Consider the following 21767-nt stretch of genomic DNA (forward strand, 5'->3'; position numbering starts at 1 on the left):
TAGTCTTTATTGAATAAGTGCTCCCTGGGCTGCTGTAAGTCTTCCAACAATAAATTATGAGACACACAAATAAACAAAGTATGGCCCATACATGGAAAAAAGCAATTAATAGAAACTAGCCCTTGAAGAAGCCCAGGCATTGGACTTATGAGACAAATACTTTTAAGTTTTCATATATTTTTGCCTTCATACTTATTTTTTGTGTGGTTTGGAGAGGCTATTTTTAGTCGTCCTGATGCCATTTTAACCTGGTCTTTTGTGCTTAACACAATGTTTTTGAGATTTATTCATTTCACCGCATATATTCATAGCTAATTTTAATTTTGAGGATGGAATCTTAGTTTTTGCTGGCATGGAATTTTGTTTGTTGAATTTATTAGACATGCTTTTAACCTGTACTGTGGTCTGACAGTTTTTCAGTTAATTTTGTTTTTTTCCACGAAATACATGGTCACATAGTCTATTAATAGCAACATTTTGGTTTTCTTCCTTATGTTATTTATAACACTTATTATTGTTTTCTTGTTGCAGTGGGTCTGATCTGTCTAATGTTTTATTATGAAATACAATGTTTAGTGCAGGAATCTCCAAATATCTCATAGGGTTAAGTAACTTTTCTTCTTTTCCTAGTTACTTTTCACTCAGAAATAAGATGTTGATTTTTATTGATGATTTTCCTCAGCAGTTACTGAGAGGATCACATGAATTTCCATGTTAACCTGTTAATCTCATAAACTAGTAATGAATTATCCATCCAATCAAGATGCATTATTTCTCAATAGCTGCTGGAGAGGGTGTGGAGAAAGGGAATCCTCCTACGTTGTTGGTGGAAATGTAGTTTGGTGCAGCCATTATGGAAGACAGTATGGAGATTCCTCAAAAAATTAAAAATAGGCTTACCATATGATCTAGCAATCCCACTCCTGGGCATATATCCAGAGGAAGCTCTAATTTGAAAAGATACACACACTCCAATCTTCATAGCAGCACTATTTACAACAGCCAAGACATGGAAGCAACCTAAATGTCATTGACAGATGACTAGATAAAGAAGATGTGGTGTGTGTATATATATATATATATATATATATATATACACAGTGGAATACTACTCAGCCAAATAAAATAATGCCATTTGCAGCAACATGGATGGACCTGGAGATCATCATACTAAGTGAAGCAAGCCAAAAAGGAAAAGAAAAATACCATGTGATATCACTTATATGTGGAATCTAAAAAAAAAGACACAAAAGAGCTTATTTACAAAACACAGACTCACAGATATACAAAACAAACTTATGGTTACCAGGGGAAACAAGGTGAGTAGAGGGATAAAGTAGGAGTTTGGGATTTGCAGATACTAATTCCTACATATAAAACAGATAAACAACAAGGTTCTACTGTATAGCACAGGGAACTATATTCAGTACCTTGTAGCAACCTGTAATAGAAAAGAATATGAAAAGGAATATATCTGTGTAACTGAATCACTCTATCAGAAATGAACACAATATTGTAAACTGACTATGCTTCAGTAAAAAAGATGCATTGTTTCTAAATTTGCTGATTAATTTTATTTGCAAATATTTTAATTGGGGTTTTTGCATTTATGTTTACTAGTGATGTAAGCTTTAGGTTTCTTTATTAAGATGTTTTTATCTATCTTTGACATTTTTGTGTTATTCACATAAAATATGTTGGGAAATTTATTTATTTTTATTATGAGATATTTTAATTGCAGAACAAATATTCATCACTCAGATTTTTCAAAATTAATTCATTTTTTACCATATTCACTTCAGATTGTTTAAATCAACAGAAAATTACAAGTAAAGTAGAGGCCCCCTTTGTATCTCTTTCCAGTAATTCCCTCCTGCCTCAGATGTGAACAATGTTTTGAATTTGGTGTTCATTGTTGTCATGTTTTTATATTTAATGGTATATTTATAAACCTAAAAGGTTATGAAGAACTTTTTGTAGGCTTTCACATTTCATATTAACTATTTAGTTATTATATGTATATAAAGTGTTGTCTCTGGAGCCAGATAATCATTGTTTGAAATTTCCAACTGTAATAGCAAATTTTTCTGTTCCTGTTTTCAGTTCTTTTAGTTTTTCTTTTATGCCATTTGAAGCTTCGTCATTAGTACATACTATTATGTCTTCTGAGAGACTTGACTTCTGTTTTTTTATTGTGCAATGATCCTCCTTTTACTTTTAACCTATTTGTGTCTTTATACTTAAAGTAGGTTTCCCATAGCAATCATATAGTAGGATCTTGTTTTTTCTGCAGTGTGACAATCTTTGTCTCTTAACTGGAACATTTAGAATCATTTACATGCAATTATTGATATTGCTGGGTTTGTATTTACATTTTGCTACTTTGTTTTTATTTGTTACATTTGTTCTTTGCCCCTTTTTTTCTCTTTACCTGCATTATTTTAATTTTTTTTGCATTTCATGCTATTTCATACTGTTAGCTTATTTACCTTTTCGTTTTATTATTTTAGTGGGTGCTATGGGATTTACAATATGCATATTTAACTTATCCCAGTAAATAGTATACCATTTCACATATACTGTAAGAAACCTATAGCAGTGTACTTCTTTTTCCCTTATCCTACTGTTGTGATCTCATTAATGCATACTTCACATTTATGTTTTATAAATCTCAAAATACGTTATTTTTTATTTAAACAGTCTATTATATTTAAACAATGCTCAAAAAGAGAAAATGTCTTTTTTTAGTTACTCACTTTTTATCATTCTATCACTTATTTTCATTATATGCATTCAAGTTTTACTCCTTCTGCCTGAAGAATTTCCTTTAACATTACTTGTGATGCAGGCTTGATAGCAATAAATTTTTCATCTTTTGTTTACAAAAGCATTTCACCTTCAGTTTTAAAAGATATTTTTGCTGGATATGGAATTCTGTGTGGACAGTTGTTTTCTTTTAGTACAGGTGCTCTAAATGTATTACTTCCTTGTCTTCTGCTTTGCATTGTTCTGACAAGAAGCCTGCAATATTAATTTGCGGTAATTAGTTGCCAGTGATTCTTTGTGTCTTTGTACTTAACGTTTCTCTGGATGCTTATAATTTTTTTCTTTATTACTGTTTTAAAAATTTTTTGATTATAAAATACTTGGCACAGTGTTCTTTGTGTCTTTCTGTATGGAGTTCATGGAGCCTTTTGTACCGAGTTACAGTCATCATCAAATTTAGAAAAAATTTGACAATTTTTTTACAAATATTTTCTGCTGTCTTCACACCCTCCTTTCTGTGACTCTAATTAAATATATGTTAGTGTGAATATTTGTTAATTTTGTTTCAGTTTTCATTTCCTCTCTGTGATTCATTTTGTATGGTTTCTACTGCTGTGTATTCAAGTTAACTGGTCTTTTCTTATGCAGTGTTTTCTCTGATATTTATGCTACTCAGTGAAATTTTTGTTTCAGATAGTGGATATTTTATCTAGACATTTCATTTGATTCTGCATTTGCTTCTCATTATGTTTATGTCTTTGAGCATTTATAATATTAATATTAGAAGTTTCAGGATCCTTGTTTCTTAATTTGAATGTCTTTGTCATTTCTAGATCTTTTTCTATTGATTTTTCTTTCAGTTATGTGTTACATACTCATGCTTCTTCATATGACTAGTAATTTTTGATTGGGTGATGAACATTGTGAGTTTTACATTGTAGAGTAGTGGATTTTGTTGCTTTCCTTTAAAAAGGGTTGGAGTTTGTTATTAGGCAGTTAAGCTACCTGCAGATCAGCTTGATCTTTTCAGGTACTATTTTAAAGTATTGTCAAAGTCCAGAGAAGCCTTCACTCTAGGGCTGATTTAGCCCTGCTGATGTATGATCCGTCTCTGGTTTGTAATGAGTGTACCATGTATTCAGAATGTCTGTTGGGGACCTCATGATTCCTAGCATTGTGTGAGCTCTGGGAGTTGTGGCTTCAGCTCTTTGGTCATTGCTTTCATCCCTGGCAGTTTTTCTTTGTCTGGTCTCATCGGTTTCACCCTTACATGAACAAATTGATATTCAGCCAAAGACTCAAGGATTCTATGCAGATTTCTGGAGCTCTTTCTCGCTGCAGCTCCCTTCTCTCTATACTGTGCCTACAAATTCTACCCTCTTTGTCTTCTCCTTATTCTAATTTCTGTCCCGTCACCGCAGTGAGAAACCTGGGCTCTAGGTGATTTCTCTCTCATTGTGTTGTGGTCTGGAAACTGCATAAAACAGAAATCTTGGGTGATTTAGCTCTTAGCCTTTTTGTTTCCATTCTCTCAGTCGGTATAGTCTTGTCCTGCCTGTCATTCCAACCCTAAAAGAGTTAATCTTTTATTTTGTCTAGTTTTATAGTTATTTATGACAAGAGGGCAGAAGTAGAGGCCAATCGCCTCAGTTTAATCTTTTTAATGAAGCAAAGAAAGGTAGAAGAGCTGCATTTTAAGGTACAGAGAATGTTCATATTTTGCTATTGACATTACTAAAAGGCTAGAGGAGAAAGGGGCATTAAAAAGTCATGAATGTCCATTTTAAGGATGATAAAACTGAGGTAAAGGGAAGCAAAAGAACTTGCCTGTTGATGTCTGGACTGTGACTTTACAGTTTGGACAGAAACTGGCTCTATTCCTATTCATCGTTAGACACTGTGCTGTGCTATCTTCTTATCACTGCAGCTGAGTTGAGAGTATATCGTAGCAATTAGTGTTAGTAATGATAAAAATGACACTGGCAGTTCTGCCCAGTGAAATTGAAAGTATATTTATATTCCTTCTTGCTCTTGGTTAGATTAAATTTTAGTTTTGATTTTGTCTTTCTTGTGCAGCCATTTAATAGCAGTGATTTGCAGTGTCTGATTTAATATTACCTAATTGTCTTATTAAGTCTAATGACTTTTCTATAGAGATCAGTAATTTAAAAAGCCTTAAAATTGGAATAATAGACAAAATATTTTATTGTATCTTTTGTTCTGTATTTCTCATTTACTGCATTATATTGACTAGCATTTCACTGCACTGAATAATATGCTTCAGTGATTTCTGAAACTGGCATTATTTTAATTGTTTTCTTTTCCTTTTTCAAGGATATTTCTTTAATGGGAAAAACGTATTGGCACAAAACACCCCAAGTGCAAGCAGAGCAAGGACTACAGACAAGTATTAAGGAGCCTCAAACGGTAAAGTCTTTTATAAAAATCCTCCTTGCCATATTGAAGTATAGTCTGCCGCTTGTTGCTTGAATATTTATCTAGAGAGTTAAAAAAAAACTCTTCTGACTTATTTTAGAGACATATTTAACTGTAAGCACATCTAATCTAATACCACATCAAGAGTCTGGGCTACTTTGGCTCATGGCTGCTGCCTGTCACAGACCTTTTGAACTAAAGGCCCAAACTCTTCTCAGAAGGAAAAGATTTTAACAATTCTTTTGGTCTAAAGGCATTTAAATCTAGAAGTTAGTTGGAGAATTAATTAAAAGCTATTAGCTTCTAAAAAAGCATCCCCTTATTCTTTATTTAGCTAGAAGAATAGTGAGAAGCACGGACCAAGGAGAGTATTTTGTAGAGAAATATGGACACTTGGTGGCAGAAGTTTGTTTCAGAAACAGAGTTTCCTTTTCATCCATCATTGGCAAAATACTTACAGGATTCAACACAATCTGGAACATATTCCCTGGGAATGGGGAGTGTCTCCCTGTGTATAGAAATCCATATTTACACAAAACAAGTGATGGTGTGACGATCAGTCCTTTACAAAGGATTTGTAAAATGATATCATTAAATAACAGGCTCCTTTAGTTCTTAAAAATATGATTCCACATACATAAAAATTCAGTTCACAATTCATTTTTAGGATAATATATCATGTTTAGAATATGTACTGAATTTTTTTCCACAAAAATTATGGATCCAAAATGTTAGAGTTACTACAAATGGTTGACTACTAGAGTCTGAGATGCTCTGGGTTGAGAGCATGTATTTTTCCCCTTTGTATTTGCATTGTCTGTCTCCAGACCCAGCATGTGTGGCATGTGGATATGTGGATAACTCAATTTTGAAGCCTTACCACATAGGCTATAGGCTTAAAAACTGACATCCAGAGTAGCTGCTTCTAGGTGACACTATTTACAGGTAGATATCAAACCCTCTGACCCATAAGCTTCTAATCGATATAGTAAACTGAAAATACAAGATCATTTAAGTTCAGAAAAATAGAAATCTTCATTAATAGGATAAACTTGACTTAATACCATTCACTGAATATTCATGTAAAATATAAGAGAAGACTATTCCATTTTTTAGGAACCTATGACAAAGGCCAGTTATCAGAGACCTACCTTATGCATCATCTTGATTGTTTAAAATAAAGATTTAAACCAAACTATCAATTGCTTTGTAATTCTGTGAGAACCATACTCTCAGCTTTGACATTTACACACCATCACTGGACCGCTCCTGGCCACCGGCTTCCTAAGAGGAAGCTGACCACTTCTTTAGAGGTAGAGTACCTTTAAGTTGATACCTGGCCATGGTGAAAAGCTCCTCTGCCTTATCTTTCATTCCAGACACATTTTGGGGGTGCCTGCTCTGTACAGGAGAGCAGAACTCTGTCCGTCCATCCTATCTATCCTTTGGACTTGTAGAAGCCCCCTGGGCTGAGATTTGTCTGGGCAGCACGCTCCCATCTGGAGAGGTCCTGCTCTTTCTAAGTGGCGCCAGGCACCCTACCTTCAGAACGTGGCAGCTTCAGTTGTGAACATCTCAGTGCCACAGGCCAGAGGGCTCTTAATTCTTTGATGCAATTTATTTGCTTTTAAAAAAGAGCATCCTTAATGCAGTATCTTTTCTTTTTTAAGTACCTAACATTTTAAGTATAATTGTTTTTGAATCATCATAGAGAATGATTTCCTCACATACTTATCAAAAAGAAATTCAAGGAATTTATTCATTCGTTCTTTTCCTATGACGTGGCAGGCATTGTTTTAGACATGGTTGATATAAAGATAGAAAAGACAGTTCCTGCTCTTGAGGAGCTCATAGTATGGTGTAAATCAGTATATAATGAGATAAAGTACGACACTGTTTAATAAATATTCTAAATAGGGACTAATTACATAGTAGAGAAAAATATATATGATTTTCTTTCATTTATTCGTTCACTCATTCACAAATAATTGAAGAGAGTCTATAATGCTCTTAAGTGCTTGAGGTATAAAACACAGGTGAGACACAACTTCTTTATTAACGAATTCTCAAACTTTAAGGTTTTGAAGTACTCAAAATTTTTGGTCTCAGAATGCCTTTAAACTCTTAAAAAATATTTTAAGGACCCAAAGGAGTTTTTGTTTATATGGATTCTATCAACCAATATTTACCATACTAGAAATTAAAACTGAGAAAAATAGAAAATATGTATTTATTCATTTAAAATGATAGCAAGCGAATTACACATTAACATAAAACATACTTTTTAGGAAAAATAATGTGCAAAAGAAAACAGTTTAGTGAGAAGGGTAGGACTGTTTCACGTTTTTTGCAAATCTCTTTAATATCCGGTTTAACAGAGAGCTGGATTCTCATGTCTGCTTCTACATTCAGTTTGTTTTATATGTTCTTTTGGTTGAAGTACAGTAAGCCTAGTCTGATGCAGATTAGAAAAAAGTCATATTTTAATAACCTTTTGTCATAGGTATCAATGATTTTCTTTGTTAATACACTAAAACTCCACAAGTGGTAGTTTCTTTAAGATTAATTGAAATAGAGAATCTGAAACCAGATAAATAAACTTATTGTATATCATTGTATGAAAATGAATTGATCTACTTTGCTCTTTGAACGGACCTTTAACTCCTGCGTTATTTAGTATCTCATGTGTTAATTACTTGAAAAGTATTGTCTCACTGTTTTATCCCACCCTCCAGTGCTTTTCCATTATAAATGCAAATGTCAACAGAGTGAAAAAGGAAAATAAACTTAATATTATTTTGAAAATAGTTCTAATGCTGCAGATCCCCTGAAAGGGTCTCAGTGACTCTCAGGAGTCTGTGGACCACACTTTGAGAACCACTAGTCTATTGGGTAGAGGAGAAAGAGGGTAAGAGAGTAAGTACAATTTGGAATCAGGTTGTTAAGGTTCAAATACTGTTCTGCTATTTAGTCTCAGTATGACCTTGGGTAGGTTACTAAGCCTTAGTTTCTTCATCCATAAAATGGGGTTACAAACAATTCCTACTTCACGGAGTTGTGGAGAAGATTAAAATTGAATGAGATAATGCTTGTATATGTTGACGATTATGATTATGATGATTACTTAGACATTGTAATATGATATATTGTGTTATATATGCTAAAATAGAGCAGGGCACAGAGTCGTGATAAGATCAGTAATGGCATTGTGGACAAGGTGAGGCTGGGCAGAATACTGAGAGGGTCAGTTGCAGCTGGAAGATTACCAATCCTCTCTCTAGCTTTTCTTCCTCCATTTTCAATTTTGGAAGGTGGTACCTTCATCTGTTCAGTCTCCCAGCCAGACCCTAGGAGAGTGTGTTGAGGAAGCCAGGAGCATAGAGAGTCAAAAGAAGGGGGTGACTAACAGTTCCAAAAGCTCTGGAACATAAAATCAATGGGTTTGTCATAGGTAGACAGCATAGGGCCCATGGCACACGTTACTCTTGTGTATCTCTTCTGCCATTTTTATGGAAGGGCTTTATTAACACCTTTTTTTTTTAACAATGAGGAAGATGAGGCTATAATATTTGGTACTATATGCCATCTTTACTCTTTATTTTACTTATTAGCAAATGAGTGTACAAAAGAGCAAAGCGATACAATTGTGTTTTCAGGTTATTCTATAAAATTCAGATTCTATATAAGTAGACTGGTTTCATTATCTGTTAATTTGAAACAGTGCTTATAATCCCAAATAATCTTAGTGTAAAATTGGGTAATACCCACAATATGTTTATAAAGATACTTTCCTTAGGGCTTGGTGAGATACAGGTTAAGTCAGTGAGATATTTTTAAGGAACACAAAACTGGTGTAGAAATGATATTTTGTGAGAATTTCTCATTAGGGCTTGGCATGGAGCTGGGGTGTCTGGATGGTCTTCTTGGGGCCTCTGGGTCAGCTCTTCTCTGAGGGACTGAAGTCAAACTTCTGAAAGAGCATTTGGCTGGCAGAAATTCCATGTCTTAGGACCAGAGAACCTCAAGTTGAACAGAGGTTGGATATTTCTGTGGGCTTTGATTCTGTGTGAGAGTGAGGTGGAGTCAGGGTAAGATTGGAGTCTTGTTATTTCCTTAAAGTTGTTGCATAAAAAGTGTGGAGTAGCTATATTTTCTGAGACAAAGGCCAAGGAAAAATAATTTGCCAAATTTCACATTTTTCTTTAGTCAATTTGAGTTTCTTTTTCTAAATCTTCAGAGGAAACTTACTATCTCTGCTTAATTTTAATCATGGATTTTTATAATCATTTTGTCAGAGGGAAAATATTGCATGACTTAAAACTTTGGAAGGAGCAATAAAAAGAGCATATTTGTACGTTTACATTTTCCAACAGACTGCACTTGAGGACCTTCCTGAAGCTGTATCAAGTGTTTTCCAGATTGAACAAGAGGATATATCAGAATGGGGAATCTCAGATGCAGAAAGCATATTATTTAAGCCTCAGGAAACTTTGGAAGTTCAGCCTGCAGATGAATCAAGTAAATCTTTGGAAGGAGAACAGCCCATAAGTGATTCAAAAGCAACCAAGAGAATGTCTTTAAAGGTAAAATGTTACTTATGCTGTTAAGTTATGAGAGTTGAGGGTGTGTAGGTGTAAAGATGTGGCCCAGGCAAGGGCCAAGGCATAGGGGAGGGTTCACCCTGAAAAAGGGGCCTTAGATGTGAATGTGGCTCATTTGGGAAAAGGGGACTTCTGTTTTTTGAGGGCTTTTAGTCTCAAACCTAATTGCAACTCTGAGGAGAGAAGAAAGACTATTAAGGAGCAAAGGAACCTCAGGGCTTTCAGAAATTGACTAGGAATCTTCCTGTCACCATCCTGAGAGAGTCAGGAACTGTAGCCCAGGGGCCAGGACTGGGTGAGCTTTGTAGCTTTCCTAACTCTGCCCCGTTTAGGTTTATCCTACTCCCTGAGTCTTTTCCTACTGTGAGAATTTTATTTTATTTTATTTATAATTTTGTTCCATTTTATTTACACATAATTTTCATAATTTTATCATATTTGTCTATTGCCTTACCATTATTTACTTAGTACTTTTCTTTGAGTCACTTTTTGACTTAAAAAATGAGTTTATTTAAAAATAGGCATATGATTAGGATTTTTTAAAAAAGCCACATTTTCCTGAACCACAGCATATTATCTTGATTGTCACCAGTGGTCCTTTCTGGCTGATGTAGATAGATACTCCTTCTTGGAGAAACAGCCTTTCTAGCCTGTCCCTCTCCTTCTGGGGCCCCCTTTCCCCACCAGTGACCATAATCCTACTACTATGCTTTGCCCAAGTCAACTGGCTATTACCAGTTCTTCAACTTTGGCCCCGAACTCCCAACTCTGAAACCTTAGATTTATCTGTGACCTTATTGTTTTCTAGCCTTTCACAAAGCAGTCAGTCTCCAAGGCCTAGATTCCTCGTAAACATTATTGCTTATAATTTTTTTCCTCCTCTTTTCTGGTTGCCCCCATCTTAGTCTGCGTTCTGGTGACCTTATGCCTGGATTAGTACAGCTGCCTCCTGGTTTTTATTCACTTCTCAAGCCCTACTTCCTTAGTTCATCCTGTATGACACGAGCATACTGGTCTTCCTGGAATAATAGGTGGTAAGGAAGGTGCACAATAGCTGACCAGAGAAAACCCACCACTGCTGTGAGGAGGGAGGGGCTGGTGCTCTGACTGTGACTGACTCCATCAGAGGTCATGCTGTCTTCCTAAAACACACCCTTGGGGTGTGAAGTGAAGCCTGCCGAGGCTTAGTGCCCCTGCTCATCGCTTACTAGTCCAGGTGAATCCTGTGTGTTAGGCTGACACCTTCTAGGTGTGGAGAACTTAGGAGGCATCTTTAAAAACTATGGCCTTGCTATGAAAAAGTATCAGGCTGGTGAGTACAGGTAGCGTTTTTATCTAGACTCCCAGATGAACATTGGGACTTTGGAAATAAAATGTGGGCATGATGGGCAGGGTTAGCTACTAAATGTGTCAAAGAATTAAGTAAATTTTCTGGACAGTGACAAAGTCCCGTAATGGTCATTCTTTTGGTTTACTGTGGGTGCTATTAAGTATTATCAAGAAATATGCATTTTGATAGATGTATACACCAATGAAACCACCACCACAATCAAGATAGCTAACATTTCCATCACTCCCCAAGGGGTGCAAATACATAGATACACATCTATCAAAATTCATCAAATTGTACATCTGAAATCTGTGTAGTTTACTGTGCAGGAATCATACCACAAGAAAGGTGATATTGAAAAAAGAAATATGCACAATTACTTATTTTTGGTAAAAACACAATCATTTCCTAAGGTAACTAGAATTTATTGAGTGTTTACCATGTTCCAGCCACTTTTCTAAGTGTTTTACATATGTTATTTTACTTTTTCCTAATAATCTTATTATTATCCTCACTTTATAGTTGAGAAAATTGAGTCACAGAGAAGAGAAATAACTTGCCTCGTACAAACCTAGGGTTACAGAGGCAGGACTTGAACTGAGGTGGTCTAATTCTGGAGCCTTCGCTCTTTCCACCTTGCAACGCTGCCCTTTCATGACAATAATTAACAGGTATCTGGATAAGTTAAAGGGCACAGACTCAGTGGCAGAAATGACTGTGGATGGAGTGTCCCTCACTTAACTGGGAGGATTGAGCTGGTGAGAGAGACTTAAGGAATGGATTAAAAGGGTTCTCAACTGAAACCAGCAGTGTTTCAAAAGAAGGAGAAGAGAATGTCTGGTAAGACTTTGTGGTTTATTGTTGTGAATATTGTGGGACACATCAGAAATGCCATAGAAAATAGTGCTAGAAGTTTTCTGACTCATCCCTCCAAATCTTCACCTTGCATCTTTTTTTTTAAATTTGTGATAACATCTCAAGATCAGTTATCATCTGTGAACTTTACCCTGTTTGGACATTTGAGCCCATAAAGTTAGTCTCTGGCCTCTCTGGCACAGGAATGAGGAACAGTGTACTGCAGCCAGCCAGGCCAGACTTGGGGAGGGTGAGGAAGCCTCTTCTGACATTGCTCACAGAAGTGGCACAGAGGGGTGACAGTGCAGGGCTCCCACTGCCCAGATATGTGCCAGAAAGTCTCACTCAGCAACAAAAGTAGAGAATTTACCCAGTCCTTACCTTATTAACCATTGCTACCCTTAGAAGCTCATTAGTATAATAAGGGTTATTAGGACTCTGGTCTAAGTCATGACCGACAAAAAGAGAAATTAAATAATAATGACTGTGAAGAAATGACCAACAGAAAAACCCGTGAGAAGACTGTTAAGCATTTTAGGAAGGAAAAAGGTCAAAAGTCTGAAGAATGTAGCTAATCCCACGTCCTGAGATTCTAAGTAGAAGGGAGTTTCAGAGATGTGGAATACCCGAAATGCCCCCAAATTTTCACAAAACAATTTTAAGTGATCTATTGCATTCAGAGTTTTAAAAATATACAGAAGATGAAAGAAGAAATACATATCCACAGATAAACATAAAAGTGGCATGTGGCTGTAACAGTTCTATCAGGAAGGCTAAGATCCAGAATGGGTTGAGGCCTGTGAGTAATGCTAAGAATAAGAAAGTATTTTTTTGGTGTTAGTTTTGGAGCAAAGAGAGAAAAAAGGAAGGATAACCCTGTCATTACGGATGAATAGTGTGATGACAACAGATGACAGAACAGCCTTAATTTATTTTTGGAAAAAGGTTGAGGTTTTAAACAAACAGAACTGTGACAAAGAGAAAGGGAAGCTGATAAAATGGTACTTTGCTTCTCTTAAGTCTGACAAGGAGAAAGATCCTTAGTGTAGAAAGAAGAGAAAAAGAATTGATAAAAGAAACTCGCAGCCCAAGACTGGTAAAAGATTTTAAGAGTTAACCTAGATATCTGATCCTGTTGGCTCGGGCAGACAGGCTTAAGCCTCTGTGCCCCTGTTAGCAGCAGCTCTGAGGAGCAGCTGCAGTGGTGAGGTGCTAGGAGCCTGGAGACTGGCAGCTACAAATCTGAGTTTTATTTTATGTTTTTTAAAGTAAAAGTTATGGTTTCTCTAATGTGTGCACTGATCCTGGACAAACTCTGGAATGATTAAATGAATCATTAAAAGGATTGTGTTTGAACCTTTATAAAAAGGAGTAATCACCTGGAGCCAGCATGGATTCCCTAAGGGCAAGCCATGGAAGACCCACCTTATTATTATTACTTTTTCCTCCAATTATCAGACTGAACGTAAGGAAAGTGTCAGACCTGGGGTTCAACACGAGAGTATCACGAGGAAGAGCCTGGCTTATCAGAAAACTCAATAAACATTAGTAATTGTTATTATCCTGTGGATTTCAGCAGTCCATTTATAAAAGCCTCCTTCTTTCTTTCTTTTCTTCTTCTTTTTTAATTAAAGTATAGTCAGTTACAATGTGTATGAAAGCCTCCTGATGACAGTTTTGTAGAAAGACTGCAATCAGGTGAACTGCCAGGTGGATTTGTAACCAGCTATGCAAAGGATGCACAATTAGTCATGAGTCCTTAGTGGACTGTTAGAGGGTTGTGTCCAGTTCAGCGTATTTTATAATAATTTGGATGAGAATATGGAAGACTGATTGGATTTGCAGATAATGTCCAAAATGTGACTGGTAAGATTTGGTTGGTCAGACCTCAGATGAAATTTACATGGGATAAATGTATGTGTGATTCTGTCCTTGGCTCCACAAAGTATATAGATATGGGATGGCATGACTTAGAGCAAATGTGAAAAGGATTTCAGGGTTTTAAGTTATAATTCAGGTTTGTGACAGGAAGACACGTGCAATCATAGTTTGCATTGATTGAGGATTCCCATAAAAGAGAATCATCTTTCTCCTGGTGGGTCTGATCACATCACACCTCAGATACTGTGTTCAGATCTGGGTGTCCAACGCCAGGGGAGACACTGACAAATTGGAGACAGTTTGGAAGAGAGCACTTAGGATGACAAAGCAGAGTATTTCAAAACCATGTCGGTAAGGCAGAGTTGGAGGGACTCGGGGTGCTTATCTGGGGGAAAAGCAGGCCCAGGGGACTCAACTGTATTCAAATATTTGTCTGTCAGATGTAGGAGAGCCAGATTGTGCCTGTACAGTCCTGAGGTTTGAATTGAGACTGATAGATGAAAGTTGTTAGGCTCAATAATAAACATAAATTCTAACACCTGGAAGGGTTTCAGAGAGAGACTGGTTACCTTTGCATGTATCTAAGTCCTCTGTTTCTGATTGTGTTCAAGTCAGGGATGGATGGCCTGTGGTGGAGATACTATAGAGGAAATTCGTACGTGAACTGGATGGTGAGATGGAATGCCCTGTACTCTGAACTTTCCTTATTCATCACCACTTCCTTACCCAGGACACTGCAATAGCCCTCTCCTTACTGCTACATGGAGCCCAAAACCTCTACCTAGTTTATAAAAACCTCTCTTTATCTGGTCTCCCTCTACTTACTGTCGTATCCCTCTGCTTTCCCCCAGGAAAACCTCTCTTCTTTCTTTCTTAAATCTAGTCTCAAAAAAAAGTACAGAGCAACCCACAGAGAGAAGTATCTTTAGATGAACTATTGCCATGAATTCTGCACATTTCCTAAAAAATCTAGGAAAGCAATACTCCTAATATCTGTAATGATTAAAAGGCTATTATTTAGAAACAGAAATGCATTTGATTTTTCCCAAGAGGAAAACAGAAAACAGTATAACAGTAAGAAATATAAATAGGTAAGCATTGCTCAAAATAGTTATATTAAGCATGCAAGTTCATTTTGGCTTGTGCTTGCAACCACCAGACTTTTAACTGGCTAAAGGTGAGTTCTGTTAAAAGCACCAATCAAAAAGAGGAGATCTACGGAGGAAAAAAGATCTTACATTTCTTCTTTAATAGTTTTAAGGCAGTATATAGAATATTATAAATAAATATGGTACTAATATTTTTTGCTATGTAAGTGTATATGTAAAAATTTAGGAATGAATTTGGAGGAAAATACCAACTCCACCTTTGGGATTTATATTTTGTTATAAAATATACATAGAAATTAGGAGTTTAAATATAACATGGACCATGAGAGAAAGATCCTACTCTCAGTTACAACTTTCCTCAACAGCACACCTTATTTTTTTTTTTAAGGTGAAATCATCAGAATTGTTGCAAATCAAAGGAAAAGAAGTTACGCAAAAGCGAAAAAGTAAATTAAGAATTCCACAAGAGAGGCAAAGCAACGTTTCAAAACCCCTGTATGATCAAAAACTGCCTAAAAAAAAGTAACTTTCTTAACTTTATAAATTTTACTGTCTGAAGAGAAGTTATTCAGTAGCATTGATACCTGAAAGTGTGTTTTTAAAGGAAAACTGAGTGTTTTAGAAATTCATATAGGAGATCCAAGTTAAACCTTCTCACAGGAGGAGTTGGTGGCAGATAGCACAGTTAGGATATGTATGTTGTACTCCACACTTTTTTTTTTTTTAGCCAGTGGACTTATTTTAATGTCATAACGATAGCTAGAGTAAAAATGGCTCTTTGTGAGACAAAAGAAAATTAAATGTTAGCATGTCAGATTTGATATTGTTGGTCACTATAATTCCTAATTTGGATGAACTGCTCATTATATTGGTTAATCTTGTTGTGATAAAATAGAAGACAGCCGAACACAAAGCATCCACAGTCCAATCGATTTGGGAATTTAGGTGGCCTTATTTTCCTCTGCTATCATTTCCTGTTTCATTCCTGCCTCCTCCTACACCGCGTATTTTCAGTAGGGTTTCTTATTGCATAAGGGTGCAACCACAATTTCGAATAATAGTGTGTAAATGCAATTTAGGTTTATGGTTTATCTTTTGCCATTTACCTTGTTGAAACTGATTTTCTCTTCATTTCTCCTCTAGGTTTTTATGGGTTGGTTTATTCTAGACTCTTCTTCATTTAACTTTTTATGGGGGCTTAGAGAAGCTTTAATTACTAGCTTTTGTTGTTGCTTCAGCCACTGAAAGGTGTGCAGGACATGGGAGACAAGCTTTTTATGGCCAGCCTAAACTTTGTAAATGGATATTACTCACAATTTAGTAGCTGAGAGTACACTCATGGGAAAAGAATTCCAAAGTTTATGAAAGAGTCAAATTGGCATTTAAGTGACCCTGTACATGCCGTTGCTTATCTGCATTGCTTTAAGCTCATTTAGTTAGCAAGATTATGTATTAAAACAAATAGTGACAGCAGACAACAAGTATTTTACCTTCAATAAATAGTTACTGTCAGATTATCAATGAAGCAGAAACGTCTTGATTTTTTTTTCCTGAAAAACCTTGCATTTAGTGCATTAGGCAAAGTAGTGTGGCCACACACAGAGTCAGAGTCTTTTCTTTTTTATGTCTTAGTGTTTCAAAGAATGACAAATAGTCCTGTTTAAGGAGAGTGTGCTATAAAAACACACAGCCTTTCTTGAGCATGCCAAAAATATTTGTAGATCTTTTTGATATATATAGTACTGTGTTAATTCATTAAAACTGAAAATTAGAAATCTCCATTGCAAAGAAATAAGAATGAGATGCAGAGGAATAAAAATCTGGTATTTAAGAAGTTTATATAACAAAGGAGAGTTTTAGAAAATCTTTCATTCACTGCTCCTTCTTCCCTACTCAGTTTTTTCCCCTCACTTTTCTCACCAGTGACTAGCCTCCGCATTAAATTGTTTTCTTGGGAATTCAGCCATCTCTTGAAAACGTAGTGTTATAAATAACTGAATAGCTAACAAGCTAAAGCTCAACAGCCAAGGGAGAGCAGGTCTCTACTACAGAGTGTCACAGGGACACAGGAATTCAGATGGGTTCTGATGCTTTTTTAAGGAAAAAAAAATCTGTAGTGTAATCTCAAGAACATGCCACTAGCCAGGACCTGTCCCAGACAGAGTGAAAATGTAGGTGAGCTTGACATCAGAACTCACCTTTTTCTCTCCTCTTTTTTTCCGGTCCTTTCTTAGGAGCCCTGAGTGCCTGGGATCCTTGGGCTCCTGGAGACCCATTTTCACTGCCCGAGCTTTGTCTCTGTCTCAGGCATTTCCAAATGCTTTAGATTTACCTCTCTTTTCCTCCCCAACTCAAACATGTGCAGATTTCATGTCCTGTTTTTGTTGGGCCCTGTGCTGTTTTGGAAATGACATAAACCACTCTGATTATTAGTGATTGAATAATGTACACATGGTGCCTAGCAGTGGGTTAGGTCCTGTGTAGTGCAAATAAGTAACAACAGCAATAAAAGTAAGCAGCCGTTTCTTAAGAGCTTCAGAGATCAGCAACTGTTGTTGTTACCAATTTTTACAAAGCAGGAGTTAAGAATTTCTATTCTCATTTTATAGAAGACCTTCAGAGAGGCCAGTAATACCGTTTGCAAGTGTCAGAACGAGGATTGATACTGTGCTGCTGACCAGCATGTGGAGCAGTCAGTGGATGGACCCACCTAACCCATTAGACAAAGGGTGGGAATGAGTGGACAAGAATAGGATACTGTGTGAAAAGAGATATTTGTAGGAAAGAAAAGAAGAGTTTGTAGAGAGGCTTGTCCTTGAGGTATTGTTTGCAGAATGCTTAGGCACAGACTAAAGGATATGCATAACTGAAAGAACTGAGAGGTCTTGCTGGCCCTGTGAATTGTCCAGTAGACTGAAAATAAAAGAGATACTGTTTTAAATGCACTCCTTTCTTTCTCAAAGCAGCTTTACCCAGGATGCACTAATATTGTTGTTCCCAACTTAGCTGATTTTAAAGAAATTAATTGACTTGCTTATGGCCAAGTGAGAATTTTAAACAGGATTTGATCAGAGATAGTTTGACTGCAGAGTCTACATTCTTAACCACTATGCTAGAAGTGGGGCCCGATGCTACGAGGCTTGAAACTTAGGGAGAGAAAGTCGAATGAAAGCCGCAAGCAACAAAGAGCCATTGTGCAGGGTAGAAGAATATTTAAAGATCTATGTGATAGGTTTTTGCAGAAGGTATGGAAGGGGGAAGAGACAGAGGGTGCAGTGCTCAGTCCAACTGGCAGACCTTCACTGATGCAGGCTGAAGTGATGAGGACGTGGACTGGAGCGTGGTGGAAGTGAGGAGGGAGAAGGAGCAACTCTGTGCAAGGGAGAAACTCAGTTGTTCATCAGATAAGCTGATGAAGGGCAGAGGAGACAGAGATGGCTCTAGTGTTTTGTACTTTGACAATGAGGAATGTAGGTGAGATAGGGATACCAGAAGTAGGATTTGGGAGCTCTCAGCACAGAGGAAGTTGCTGGAACACCGAAGATGACAATTCCAGTGTAGAAAGAGTAGTTTGATCTTGGAAGCCATACCCAGTTCAGAAGATGGCAAAAGAAAAACCAATGACTAAGTCAAATTATGATGAATTTGAAAGCTGGATGGAAAGCTGGGATAGTGCAGGCTTAAAAAAAGCTCATGGAGGAAGAGCAATTTCAAGAAGGGTCATCAGTATTGCCAGTTGTGGCGTAGAGGTCATAGAGACAACAAACTAAAAAGCTCATGTTCATTTCATTTGCACAATCTAGAATTCCTTTGATTTCATTTGAAGAGAAGGTCGTCATTTGGTTAATGTAGAAGTATAACTTTAGTAGGGAGGTGGAGATGGAGCACTACTCAGGGGTCATTAATAGGCATTATTGGAAACAAATCTGACATATACTTAGCAGTACTGTGTTTAGATCCTAATAGACACTCACTAATTTTGCGACCTATCCAAAATAAGCCTGCTCAAAAATAAGGATACTACTACCTCCCATATAGTGTCATTGTGAAAGTTAGAGACAATGTGTGTAGATTGCCTAGCACAAAATCTGGTACATAGTATGTTCTCAAAAAGCATTTGTGGATTGGATTGGATGGCATGTGACCCTGGGGAGTAAGAAAGCAGATCTTATGCCCTCTTCTCCACTTTGGAAAGGCAGGAGGGAGGCAAATTCTAGCCTGGTGGGAAGGAAAATGCCATGTTAACTTAGAGAGAGTCAGGTTTCCATTGATGCTAGTTAATGGATAGTGTCCTGACATTAGCATTTGAGCTGAGTAGCAAAGGAGGACTGTATGATGGCTAGTTATGTTGTCACTGACTGACTTAGAAAATTCGAGCGAGAAGAGATTTGGGTGGGGTGGGAGGATAATGAGTTTACTTTTGGACCTGTTGATTCTGAGGTATCTGTAAGACATACAGGTTGAGATCTTTAGCAGGCAATTGGATATATGACTGAAGATCTGATCAATCACCTGAGATTGTAATATTAAATTTGCTATAAATTACTGTTATAGTTTTAAATGTGATCTCCTACATTAGGCATCCTTTTTAGGGCCTGAACTAAACTGTCAATTTTAAATGTATTTTATGTCTAAAGAACGAGAGTACAGAATTATTAAAAGAAGCCCGCTTTCTTATCTCTGCTGCAGAATTCCACAAGACTACTCCACTCCAACCCTTCATGATCTGTGTGCCACGGTCCCCGCCCAGGAGCTCCCCATTGACTTGCAGGTGGCTTCTCGCGTGTATCATACAGCCGACAAGAAAGGCCACAACACCGTAATTAGAGTATTTGGGACCTCTTTCTTTGATGGTCACTATACAGATGAAGAGCAAAGAGTTAGGTAAGGGTTCCACTAGTAATTTTGTTTTAAACTAAATTTAAACTGTCAACAAATGTCTGCCTGTGAGGCTTTGATTGTGAAGACTTGCTTCTGTTCTTGGGCACTAGGGAGGAGCAGTTTTTGTCCTCCCCATCCCTTCCCAGGACGTACACAGTCTTCAGTGTCAGCGTCTTCATTTCCTGCCATTATTGACATGAACCATGCCCTATTGTAAGGTAACTTTAGTTTAGTGGTTTATCGTTCCCAAAGAATGTGACATACATGATCTCATCTGTTCTTCTTAACAGCCCTTTGGAGTACAGGTATGGAAACTGAAGCTCATAAAAATCAAGCAACTTTGCCAAGCTTGTATAGCCAAGAACAGCACAGATTTGGGAGCTGAAACCAGTTTTCAGATTTCACCATCATTGGGCATACTTGATCTGGGGATCATGTACAAAAGTCATTTCCTGTGGTGTTTTTTCCATGTTGCCTTGTCTCGCTCTCCTTTGGAACCTGAGTATTCTTTTGCAGAGAGTATAAAATTTATAACATCCTGAAGTGAGAGGAGAAAAATGAAGGGGGCTAACATTTACTTAACAGAAACTATGTTCATTGCACTGTGCTGTGCTCTTCACATCTTCCCTGTTAAAATTGTTAGCTGTTAAGAGAAGCCATAATTTCCATTTTATTCATGAGGAAACTTAGACTTTATAATATCAGGTTACTTGCCCAAGTTCTTACCTTTAGATAGTGATTAGAATCCAGATTTGTTTAGCATAGATTTTCTCATATGTTTTTTCATTATCACCCTTTAAAAAGGCTTTTTTAGACTCCCCCTCCCCAGTTTCCATCCCCATTAAATTGTAATACCCTAGATATACTGTATATCTGTTTCTGGTACTGTATGTATATTTGTGCCTTACACATAAAAAGACAGAGCTCTTGTCACTCCCTCTACTCCCTGCCAGCCACCAATTTTCACTCCCATAGGGGCGATACCACCTGCACATGGAGAAAGCATATTCTAAACTCGCTTGCCTTTCAGGACAGCCGGTAGGAATCCTGAAAAATCATCTACAACGTATTTTAACATTAATAAAATATTAAATATTAACTTAAATTTAAGTAGATGTGTTTTTAGTGTTATATTTTAACTTTTCTAAATATGTGAGAATAATATTTTGAAAGGTCACTTTTAACTACACTATCAACAAATTAATAACTTATCCCCACTTTTCATGCTATGTTCTGTTCCCATGTCCTCCAACTTTACTTTCAGTAAAAAGTGTAACATTTTATTGCGTTCTTCTAAGGTTTATAGTCATCTGGTTTCCCTGTGTTTAGTAATCACAATGCTTTTCATTTTCAGTCCCTAAAAGAAGGTCATTTTCATGTTCATTTTCTATTTACGCAGAAAGATTTTTTAAAGGATTAATGTATTATTCATTATTTTATGAATAAAGTTGTATGTGAAGAATTTCGGAAGTTTCAAAATTGCTCTAGTATCTCTGATAGGAAATAGAAGATCTGTATGACTTCTTTGGGATGTCTTTAAGCCTAAAGCTGAGAGTGGAGAAAATAAAGATGTAAACATAATCTGGTAGTCAAGAAACTATTTTGAATCATTTCCATTAGCACTCTGCCAGCCAAGCAACCTTTTGAGGACTTACAGCTTCTATTATTCAAGTGAAGTGTTAAAAATACTGGTTTCTTTCCAATTCTAAATTTTTTTTCTTCAAGTAGATCTCACTTTCTTTTTCCAAGAGAGTCAATAAATGTTCTATTTGATGATGATAATTCTTGGCAATTTGTTCCTAAGTACCAAATAAGAAGTTAATTTAAGTACTGAATATTTAATTCTCTGGCATCCATCTCTTGAGGATTACCTTGCTAAACATAGCTTAACCTTTTCAAAATATATCT

General features: G+C 36.6%; 1 protein-coding gene across 5 annotated transcripts in view; it reads left to right on the forward strand.

Moving 5' to 3' along the window:
* Window positions 1–21767, forward strand: part of TTC6 (tetratricopeptide repeat domain 6) — a 163567-nt gene that overhangs the window by 52879 nt on the left and 88921 nt on the right. For all 5 annotated transcript variants that reach the window (XM_072962965.1, XM_072962964.1, XM_072962962.1 and 2 more), the window contains exons 3-6: window positions 5101–5193; window positions 9576–9785; window positions 15367–15500; window positions 19668–19862. In XM_072962965.1, the coding sequence (XP_072819066.1) occupies window positions 5101–5193; window positions 9576–9785; window positions 15367–15500; window positions 19668–19862 (632 nt within the window). The remainder of the gene's footprint in view (window positions 1–5100; window positions 5194–9575; window positions 9786–15366; window positions 15501–19667; window positions 19863–21767) is intronic.

The sequence above is a fragment of the Vicugna pacos genome, chromosome 6 (assembly GCF_048564905.1).
Source record: "Vicugna pacos chromosome 6, VicPac4, whole genome shotgun sequence".
In the NCBI taxonomy this organism is placed as follows: Eukaryota; Metazoa; Chordata; class Mammalia; order Artiodactyla; family Camelidae; genus Vicugna; species Vicugna pacos.